The sequence below is a fragment of the Pelobates fuscus genome, chromosome 5 (genome assembly GCF_036172605.1).
Source record: "Pelobates fuscus isolate aPelFus1 chromosome 5, aPelFus1.pri, whole genome shotgun sequence".
Classification (NCBI taxonomy): domain Eukaryota; kingdom Metazoa; phylum Chordata; class Amphibia; order Anura; family Pelobatidae; genus Pelobates; species Pelobates fuscus.
The window spans coordinates 294,329,606-294,341,246 of NC_086321.1; the positions used below are offsets into that span (position 1 = coordinate 294,329,606).

General features: G+C 42.7%; 1 protein-coding gene across 1 annotated transcript; it reads right to left on the reverse strand.

The window, feature by feature from the left end:
- Positions 1–4,385: 4,385 nt before the first annotated feature.
- On the reverse strand, positions 4,386–11,435 carry LOC134612871 (relaxin-3-like). The gene is made up of 2 exons (XM_063457325.1): positions 11,240–11,435; positions 4,386–4,683 (listed from the first exon to the last, which is right to left on the reverse strand). The coding sequence occupies exons 1-2, from the start codon at positions 11,433–11,435 to the stop codon at positions 4,415–4,417; spliced, it is 465 nt and encodes a 154-aa protein (XP_063313395.1). The 3' UTR covers positions 4,386–4,414.
- Between the last annotated feature and the right edge of the window lie 206 nt (positions 11,436–11,641).

Below are 11,641 nucleotides of genomic sequence, written 5' to 3' on the forward strand. Positions count from 1 at the left end.
TATCCCAGTCCAGCCCTGGTTCCTTGCGTTTGCAATTACCCAGTAAGATGAAATGGTTGATGCTGTTGAGGATGTTTGTAATTTTCTCTTGTGGTAAACTAGCTTGCATGGAGGCAGAGTCTAGTTGTATGCCCAGAAATGTAATGATTGTGTCTGGACCTTCGGTTTTCTTAGGGGATACTGGGACTCCCAGGTGGTCAAACAGACTAATGTTTTTTTTGAGACTGCTTGGGGGAAATGAGTTCTCTTCGATCATCAAGAAATCATCCAGATAATGGATGACTATGGGGCATCTGGAAATGTTAAGTAACAACCAGCAAAGTGATTCTGCAAAAGAGTTGAAGATTTTGGGGTTACTTTTTGACCCAAAGGTTAAGCGGGATAAAAAATAATAGTTATCTGCCCATTTGATGCCATGTAAGTACCAGAGTGTAGGGTGGATAGGTAGTAGTTTAAAGGCATTTGTAATGTCTATCTTACTTAGCCAAGCTCCGATCCCTGCTTGCATGATGGAGGCGATGGCATGATCTATTGTGGCATATTGTAGGGAAAACTCTTTGGAGGGAATGAGGGAGTTAAGACTTGGGGTAGAAGTGGTATGAGGGGCTGACAGATCTATGATGAGTCTCTGCTTATTTGGACACATGGTTTTCGCATGTGCCCTGAAACAATGTGAACAAATATGCAATAACCTGCATGCACTAAAGCTACATGTGCCTACATTGAAATTATTACACACCTGGGATTTACCAAAGAAAATGATGGGATGACCCAGTTTGTCTCTGGTGGTTCTCTCAGTTCTACCAGCGTAGCTGGTGCTAGGTGACTGATTACGGTCGCCTGCCATGTTAGAATAAAAATTAGTAGTGTGGGTAGTAGAAGAGCAGGATGCACAAGCCGGTGTTTTGAGACCTGCGAAGTGTCTACAGAATAGTTCCGTATCTAGTCTGATACGGGTACCATGCTGGGAGAGAGCGCCAGACACCTTGGTGGACAATGACCTATGGTAGTCGTAAAAAGACAACCCACCATATTTGTTCCCCAGGTCCACCAGCTTGTGCATGTAGCGATCAAACGCTTCCCTTCTATTAGGGTACACAAATTACATCTCTAAATATACCAAAAGCTAACACAAATTCAGGGATGGTCAGTTTCCGGTTTAACCTGGAGTCTTTGGATCTGACCACCAGAGATACTTCATCATACATGTAAGTCTTATTTTCGACCACATCCTGGAAGGCAATTAGTAGGGATGCTAGGTTGACATCTTTGCCTTCCAGTATGTCTCTCTTAATGTTGGTGGGATTGTGTGTGCAGGATTTGTCGCCTTCTTAGTTCAGTGGTGATGCGTGGGATCGTCCAGGATCTGATTGATGCTGGACTGGCAACATCTCCCCTACTAGAAGGTGTCTCGACCTTAGCTGGGGTGCTATGAAGAGATAGCTCTTTGTCACCTTCATGAGACATCCTTAAATAAATAAAAGATAACATTATTATTTGAATCGAGCAGTTTAGTACTGGCTTGCTAGCTATGCCGTAAGGCGAAACCATTATGCTTATTGTTTTGGTGACAGGTGAGGCCCTGCTAGTTGTCAAGTGGCTTGAGAGGCTCTATCTATGCTTGGCGCAAGGGGATTTTTGTGGCCACCGAACGTTGTGGCAGGATGTTGGCCTCTCGGTGACTGTAACCAGAAACATAGGAAGGGGAGTGACAGGTGAGGCCCCCTCTATGATACGTGCGAGGCAGCTAGCTCACGTGTGGCCTGAGGGGTGTATGCTTCGCAGGACCACTAATCCGAAGCATAGTGCAGAGAAAGAGGACAATTACCTAATGGCCCCTATGACCCTAATTGCCAGTACTTATGTCTATTCTGTGGGAGATTTAGTTATGGATATAATGTAAGCAGGTGTACGTACCTGGAAGTATAGTTTTGTAACCTGACAATCCGTATAGGTAGCAGTAGTACCTGTAACTAAATAGATGGAAACCGTATGAAAAAAAGGACAAATGGCACAACCCATTTTTACCTTTATTATGTTTGGTTGTTTTGACCTGTAGAGGTCAGTGGAGATCATTTAGTAGGATCTCCGTAAGTATGTACTTGCCGACCTGTAGGTGGCAGTGTTTGAGTTGTAGCATGGTGGACGTAATAATATGTAGTGTGAGTTCTAAGTATTTAAATTTATGTGATGCCCGTAATTGATTAATTATGGAGTATCAGTAGGGTATGTACTATTATGGGGAGGGATGTATTTTGATGGTTATTGTAGTATGTATGATACAATAATTGTGTGGTATTTATGTGTAATAACTGGTTTACTGTGTAAACCGCACGAACCGGCCATAAGTAATAACAGACTAAAATTGTAAAACGGAACATGTCTATCTAATCTGTTCATGCGTTTGAAGTGCACGAACTGAGATATTTTAAAGGAATGAGTTGACAGTAAAGTGTCCGAACGGGGAAAAACATAGTAATACAATCCCAAAAAGCCTGAATGGGGAAAACATAGCGTGATATATGCCCGAAATGGCCGTGTAAACGAACGGCTGAAAACGAACAAGATAGACTGAATATGCAGTGTAGCATGAAATTCCCGAACGTAATAGTAAAGTGAGGACCTGACCCGTAAATGATGCTGTGGGACTGTTGCCTGGCGTAACGGGTAGGTCAACTTACGGTTTGTGAGTCACTAGGACGTGATCTGCGGCGATGACAGAAGCAAGAAGCTGGTCGGAAAGAAAAAGCCTTCAGCTGGAATCCTGGACACAGCTCAGCGTGGAAAACCTCGTAAGAAAACAGAAGTATTCCAAAATGGCGATTGGATGACCCGGAAGTGCATTTAGATGCTGACCTTGATCAGTATGGAGTGAAGTAAGGGGTGTACCTTATATAAGGGAGTGATTTAATTTATGCCCCTCCCACAATTGCAGGCCAAACAGCCTTAATACATATGATATAAGTACCTTAATTACATTTATAAGGTGTTTTAAAACTTTATTTTAACTTTTACAAATATTTTACAGGCTTTAGGGGGACAGACTGAGAGCTCAACAGTCCCCTTGCAGGCACTGCTATTCCAGCCATGTGATCCCAAGGACCATGCGATCACATGGCCCGGGAGGGCTGGATCGGGCAGAGGGGGTCTGCCTGAGCTCCCAGGCAGACCCAAGGATTGTGAAACCAGTTGGGGGATAGGCAGTGACTCAGTAAGTATGAAGGACAGTGGGTGTGTTCTATGCCGCCCTCCGGCGTTTAGAGTCACCCCCAAAAACACGGCATAGAACGCCCGCCATCCTTAAGGGGTTAATTACTTTCATTTAAGTCCATCCCCATTTTTGGTGCATGTGCTCGTACCTCAGGTTGAGAAACCAGAAATTATACCACCTGCAAGATATATTACAATATAAAGCAATTTCTTATGAGATCTGTTATAAGTGCTGCATTAATATCCTCCCAGTAGCCTTATTATGACAGTTTGGATAATGACAATGGCTGACACAAATAATAGTGGGGAGAAAATATTTATTTTCTTTTAAAGAGTCTGAAGACCAGCTTATTTTTTTTTAATATTATGGTGTTTATTAAGCAAATCAGGACCAACATAAAAGCTAGGGAAAACAAAACAAAACAAAAAACAAAAAACTTAATTTTAACAAAATGAAAATATGTTCAAATAAAGATGACTGTGTAAACAGTGGTCTTTTTCTAAAGCATCCATAAATCAGTGTAAAGGCATACATGTTTACTATTCAGGTTATTATATTATTCTACCATGTACCAGTCAAAGGTTCTATTTATGAACAAAATTAGAGATGCACTATTTGTAATAAGGAGATTGCTTGACTTGCGCAGAGATGTTATAGGGACGTCTTACTAATCACCAGACTTGACTGAAAAACACTTTAAAATTAAATCTAAAATAGCAGAGATGGACATAAGAATAGTAAACTTGACTTAAAGGGGAACAATCACTTTCCATTTTAGCACAGTGCAAAAGCAAAATAAAATTTAGCCATTGCTTGTGCTATTTTTTAATTTCTAGATTGCAAAGTACGGTAAATTTACAGATTGAAGGTGAATGTGTGGCATTCCTGAAAAAAATACCAACAGTGCATTCACACGTACAACATTTTCCGATTAGATACCTGAGCACAAACACACATATACAATGCATCATCGGATGGCAATGTGGAACAGCAGCCGAGGTAAGTTTTTAGATTCCTCTCATGCATTATTCACACAAATGCTGCAATATAAATTATGGGTAAGGAACAAAGAACTATGATTATCACATTTATAGAACAGTGCGTCTATTTTAGAGTAAATTTTGTAAATCGTTTTTCAAGTCACATGAATCTTAGTGAGACAACCCCCAAAATATTATAATGCAAAGTAGCACAGCAGTAACTCTAACAGAACTTCATTATTTCAGTCTTGGTGCAACCACGCTGACAGCAGGATCCAGCAGGCCCCGTGCTTCTCCTTATCCGTAGGTTGACATCTTCCTGTTCTTCTCCAACTAGCGGGTCATACAGGGATCCTCGTAGCTGCTCCATGGTGGGATCACTATGATGCAGACCAGGAGAGGAAGGATTGTGTGCTCCTTCAACGTAAACTGAGTTCAGGCGCTCAGGATCATCTATGAAATCTCTGTTATTCAGCCAGTCAAGTATATCACCTGCAACAGGGGGAACAGTCTTAGCTCAAGAGAGAAGCACCAACCTTTCTTTTAAATGTAATGATTCTCAGTAAAATTGTGCTTTTAGAATACAGTTGTTTACTGTAGTTGTACATGGATACACAAAAAGTGCATAGATCTATTAAAATCACTCACTGCTCTTGCTCTAGAGTTGCAAAGTTGTGCGTAAATCATATTAAAATGCTGCATTGACAGACTCCAAGCACCATGGCCATTTCAAAATACTGAAGTGGTCACTGTGCATATGTGTAGCCCTTTTAATACCTTTATTTTAGAAATATAAACTTTAACTTTATTTACTGTATGTGGGTGTAATGCCCAAATGTAGACATTATTTTTACATTCTGTTGCCATTTTTAGTAACTCTAAAAATACATACAGTAAAGTTTTTGACAGTTTTTATTTATCTGTTTTGTCACACCTACTATATACAGGAGAGAAATAGAATTTTTGCTTTCAAACTAACAATTCTAGAGTTTAGCCTGTCATGGGTGGGGCCTGGGGCAAAGGCCATGCTAGATCACCCATTGCAAACTGTTATTTACTATATTGCTAATTCAGCTATGTACTGAACAACAAATTAGGTTTCCGGGTTACAATGAAAACGCATTGACTTATTAAATGACCATGGGCAAAATAAGTGTTTATGTGGTCTGCACTCACTAGAGGTGCAGGCCACATGCTCACCCATTGGTCCACCAGGGAGACTTCAGCACCACAGGGACTACAAGGGATTATATCCCCGCTGGACCACCAGCGATTAAACTCCTTTCCTTTTAATATGGTATGCAGCATGGGAGTAAAAATTTTTTTATTAATAATATCACACACAAACCCCAAATGCGAACAACTCCACACATACATTGACACTCAGCCAACCTCACAATCACACTCCACACACAATCACATTTAGAAACTTAATCAGTGGGTACACACGATCCATGGGGCCACGGTGCAGAAACTGATCCGTGGGCACCCCCGGCCCTTAAACTGCACTGGCCGTAGCCGCAACACATGGCGGCGGGCACCTGGTGGCAGGGGTCGCAGGGCTGTGACCCCTGCGACTGCGGTATGAACGCTAGTGCATGCAGATACACTTAACCCCTTAAGGACACATGACGTGTGTGACATGTCATGATACCCTTTTATTCCAGAAGTTTGGTCCTTAAGGGGTTAAAAGACCACTATAGGCACCCAGATCACTTCAGCTCAATGAAGTGGTCTGGGTGCGAGGTCCCTCTAGTTTTAACCCTGCAGCTGAAAACACTGCTATGTTTCACTGAGGGTTAATCCAGCCTTTAGTAGCTGTCTCACAGTGAGAAGACACTGGACGTCCATAGGAAAGCATTGAGTAATGCTTTCCTATGGACGGTTTGAATGCGCATGCGCATTCGCAGCTGAGAGGCGAATCGGGGCAGAGAGATCCCCAGCACCAAGGGAGCCTGGCGCTGGAGAAAGGTAAGTGCTGAAGAAGTTTTAAGCCCTTCAGCCCAGCGGGTACAAGGGTAGGGGGGTCCTAAGGACTATATAGTGCCAGAAAAACAAGTTTGTTTTCCTGGCACTATAGTTGTCCTTTAATGACAAACATTCAGATACAGACAGACAGATACCCATGCAAACCCACATACAGGCACACACACACATGCAGACACACACAGAGATCCACATGCATACACACACACACATACAGACACACACTAATAGTGACAGACCCACATACACACTCACTGACAAACACATATAGACACTCACTAACAAACACACACTCACTAACAGACAAGCATACACACACACACACACTCACTAACAGACACACACACACTCTCACAAAAAGACAAATACACACTAGCTAACAGGCACACACATTTACTGACAGACACACACTCAGTGACAGACATGCATACACACTCAGTGACAGACAGACACACATACACACTCACTTACAAAACATACACTATCACTGACAAACACACACTTACTAACAGATACCAAACAGACTCACTAACAGACACATGCAAACTAACAACTAACACACTCAGTAACAGACACACACAGTAACACACTCACTGACACACACACTCACTGACGCACAAAAACTAAAACACTCACTGACACTCACTAGCAGATGCACACTCAATAACAAACACACACTAACAGACACACACAAACTAACACACTCAGTAACAGACACACACACAGTAACATACACACACTCACTGACACACAAAAACTAACACACTCATTGACACTCACTAGCAGACACACACTCAATAACAGACACACACTAACAGACACACACAAACACACACAACTAACACACTCAGTAACAGACACACACGCAGTAACACACTCACTGACACACACACACACTAACACTAACACAGATACACACTCACATTTTTTTATTTTAAATTTAATCCCCTAGCCTCCCCACCTTTGGGAGTGCTGAGGGGATTCCAGCTTTCCCTGGGGGCCGGTGGGGCTGCTTGGTGTCACTGCAGGCAGTCAGGGAGCACTGATCCTCCCGTTCAGCTCCCTCAAGCACCGCTTACTGATGCCGGAGCCAGAGTGACGTCATATTCCGGCTCCGACATCACTGCAATGCGCGTGAGGGAGCTGGGCAGAGAGAGCTCAGGGGAGAATGCTCCCTCGCTCGCCCACCCTCAAAGTGACGCCACTGCCAGCCTCGGGGGGGCCTTGAGGTGGCCAGCTCTGGGCCCCCAAGGAGAAGAAAAACACGTTACCTGCACTCTTTCCTTATCCCTATGCATTTTAAAAACAAATGGAGGTTTTTTAGTTACCTCCAGTGGCCATGAGAGCGTAAGCCCACCTGCCAACGTCAAGGCAGACCCCCTAGGTGGGTCCTAACTCTAACCATTCACCTTGCTTCCTTGAGCCTCTGGCAAAAATATCTCTAATGGCGCGGTATGTACGCCAGTGAACTTAATGTACACAATTATACTTAGGCAATTCCACAAATAGTCACATTCATCCAGCGCTCACACACAATTACATTCAGTAAACCTTCACACACAATTATTTCCAGCCAGCCCCACTCAAAATCACACAAATTTGTCCTTATACAACTCTAGACACAATAATTATCAAATTCAGTTGGCCACAAACACAATCACACACAGGGCCGGCCTTAGGGGTGTGAGAGCTGTGCGGCCGAACAGGGCGCCATGGAGCAGGGGGCGCTGTGCGGCCGCACAGCTCACACATGACCGGACGGGATTTAAAATAAATATACATAAATTGTGGCAGGGCAGAGCTTCCTGTGCAGCGGGGGTGGAGCTTATATGCGGCGGAGGCGGAGCTTCAGTGTCGCGGAGGCGGAACTTCCTGTGCAGCGGGGCAGATCTTCCCGTGCGGCTGGGGCAGAGCTAAAAACTGCTGCAGGGGAAGCAGGAAGGAGTTCCTGGTTCCCCCAACAAACAGTCTCATGGAGCTGCACTGCCTGTCTGCCTCCACAATGAACAGAGGTAACTATGTGTGATTGTCTGTGTGAGTGTGACTGTCTGTGTGTGTGTGTGTGTGTGTGTATGACTGTCTGCCTGCCTGCCTGTGTGTGTGTGTCACTGTCTGCCTGTGTGTGTGTGTGTGTGTGTGTGTGTGTGTGTGTGTGTGTCTGTGACTGTCTGCCTGTGTGTGTGTCTGTGTTTACGACTGTCTGCCTGTGTGTGTGTGACTGCCTGTGTGTGTGTGTGTGTGTGTGTGTGTGTGTGTGACTGTTTGCCTGTGTGTGTATGTGTGTGACTGTCTGCCTGTGTGTTTATGACTGTCTGCCTGTGTGTGTGTATATAACTGTCTGCCTGTGTGTGTGTGTATATAACTGTCTGCCTGTGTGTGTGTGTGTGTGTGTGTGTGTGTGTGTCTGTGCGTGTGTGTTGGACTGTCTGCCTGTGTGTGTGACTGTCTGCCTGTGTGTGTGTATGACTGTCTGCCTGTGTTTGTGTGTGTGACTGTCTGCGTATGTGTGTGTGTGTGAGTAACTGTCTGCCTGTGTGTGTTTGTGTGGCTGTCTTCCTGTGTGTGTGGATGTCTTCCTGTGTGTGTGGATGCCTGCCTGCCTGCCTGCCTCTGTGTGTGTGTGTGTGTGTGTGTGGCTGTCTTCCTGCGTGTATGTGTGTGGCTGTCTTGTGTGTGTGTGTGTGGCTTTCTGCATGTGTGTGTGTGTGTGGCTGTCTGCCTGTGTGTGTGTGACTGTCTCCATGTAAGTATGTGTGTGTAAGACTGTATGTGTGGCTGTGTGTCTGTGTGTAAAACTGTGTGTGTGTGTGGCTGTCTGCCTGTAATTGTGCTGGAGTGTGTTTATCTACCTGTAACTGTGTATGTGTGTTACTGCCTGTACCTGTGTGTTTCTGCCTGATCCTGTGTATGTGACTATATGCCTGCGACTATGTGCATGTGGTGGATTTGACAGTGTATATGTATAGCTGTGTGCATCTGACTGTGGGAATGTGTGCACATAACTCTGCAAAAATATACACCTGCATTCACACACAGGCCTAAATGCATGTTTTTATCTGAAATAAATAACCATCACACACAGCCAATAAACCCAGTACAAATATCACATACAACCAATACACGCATATCACACACTTTTAATACACCCATTGCAAATATCACACACAGCCAACACATAGCATACGTATCACACACAGTCATCACATCTATCACATACACAGACAACACAAACATTATATCATACATGGATGATGGTGGGGGGAGAGGGGGAGGCGCTGTGAAGATTTTTCGCACAGGGCGCCTAAAGGCCTAAGGCCGGCCCTGATCACACACAGCCAGTTCCCACACACAGTCAGCTCCACATGTACATATCACATTCACACACCCACCACACACATCTTGCTTCAGTATATTGCTGACAGAGGGCACCAGGACCCACTGGTTCCTAGTTATGTACCTGGTGCAAAGCTTTTCATCTCTCAAATATTTTATAAACGCTAAACAAAAAGGTGAAACATAAAAATAGTGTAAATGTACATAGTTTTCATGTTTAAATTTGTCTGCAAAGCAATCTGTACACAAAATTGCTGTTACTTATATGTGTATATGCTAGCCACACATCCCTTTTTTTTAAAAAAAAAAAACAACAGATACATGGATAATAAACATAAAAATTAAATAATTTAAAAAAAATTAAATAAATAAGCAGCATATATAGCATACACATCCATCCATATGCTTGTATATATTCATTTTTTTCTAATATGAAAGGTTTAGTTTTATATCCATTTCATGACTATCTTATTGCAAGGATTATTTAGCTACACAGGTGAAGACGCATTATATTCCCCCCCCCCCCCCCCCACTTCCGCCCTTATAGTTTCTTTTTACCTTTTTCCTGTGTTATATTTCCTGTGTATATATATTTTCCTGTGTTTTCCATGTTATACCCTCATAGCCTTTATCCCCTCTTTTCAATGTCTTATACTCCCGTTTGCCCCGGTGTGTCATGTATCCACTCTTTTGAATGTCTTACCTACTTTTAGTGTATTTGAACCACCATTTTACCTCTTTGGTGTATCTTATCCAGCCATTTGTCCCATTGGTGTCTTACAGCCTCTTTAGTTTATTTTATCCCACTTTGCACCTGTGTCTGTCTATTACACCTAATTTAGTGCATTTTACATCCCATATGTAGGTATCTTACTCACAATTTCTGTGACACCTTCATCCTCCTTTGTGTGTATTCTACTTCTCCCCTATTCCCTTGTCTCATACGCCTCTCCTTTTTTGTGTCTCATTCATTAACTGTGGTGTCTCCTACACCGTCCTTGTGTGTCTCTTACAACCCCTTTGTGTGAATCTTACACTCCCCTTTTGTATGTTTCTTACACCACTATACATTTTCCTGAAAGAACAAGTAAGACAAGCAAACCAACATAGGGGGAAAAAGAGGAGCAGTAAAAAAATAAATAAAAAAAACAAAAAAAACACCTCTATTATATATTTACACATATAATGTTTATATATATATATATATTCTTTTAATTTTTTTACTGCTCCTTCTTTTTTTCCTCTATTGGTTATTTCTGACTTTATCTGTGAATAAACATTTAGTCTCCTAGTCATCAGTCAGCCTTTTCCCCATCAATCATCTGCTTTTTTAAGCACCATGGTCTAAATCACAAATCAAACAAACTTGCTTGTCTGTTGTGTGACTCGTTTTTTGTGATTAGTCTGTATTAGTCTATATGAACTAACAATGATATCCTTACCATTAATAATTATGCTTTGCCTGTTATGACCATTCATATGATGTTACGTTTATTTGCTGGACAGACTCATATAATAAAATCTGACCTAGTTAAGACACCATTCTGTACTCACATATTTATGATCCCACTTTTACATGAGCATAGATTTAATAGTCTTGACACATGATCTAGAAAACTTGTTTAGTTCCAGGTCCCCTCAAATGTTTCTCTGTCCAGATTTTAGGTCTATTCTCCAGAGTGTACTCTCTTCTATCCTGAAGAGTCATATAAATTGCTTGAGTACTTACGGTATGGGTTAACTCTTTCCTGTCCAGGCTCTGGAGTATATCGCTTCCATCTGGAACCCCCACAGGACATCACAACAGTTCGGATGAACTCTCTACCACAAAGTTTCATCCCAAGCTCATCACGATCCATGGCTTGCGACCAACTACACATCATGACAGCAATTAGCAGGGTGAAGAAACAAAATCGAAGATACATGATTTGTAAAGGGAGGTTTTCTATGGGACCCTGTTGCTGTGCTTGACTCAAAGGTCGACCTCCTTATATATGAGAACTTAAACATGTCTCCAAGGTCCATGTTAAAATTCTAAGAAGACCTTGAAATAGAACGTACAAAAACTGCTTATTCCATCCTTGGGAAGTACAGCTACAGGGAAGGGACCACCCAACCACAACATGATATA

Excerpts from the sequence above, each read along its gene's own strand:
- LOC134612871 (XM_063457325.1), bottom strand. The coding sequence starts at position 11,435 with ATGTATCTTCGATTTTGTTTCTTCACCCTGCTAATTGCTGTCATGATG. Across the intron at positions 4,684-11,239 it reads GGAAAGAGTTAACCCATACC|GTGATATACTTGACTGGCTG; the intron begins GTAAGTACTCAA and ends CCCCTGTTGCAG.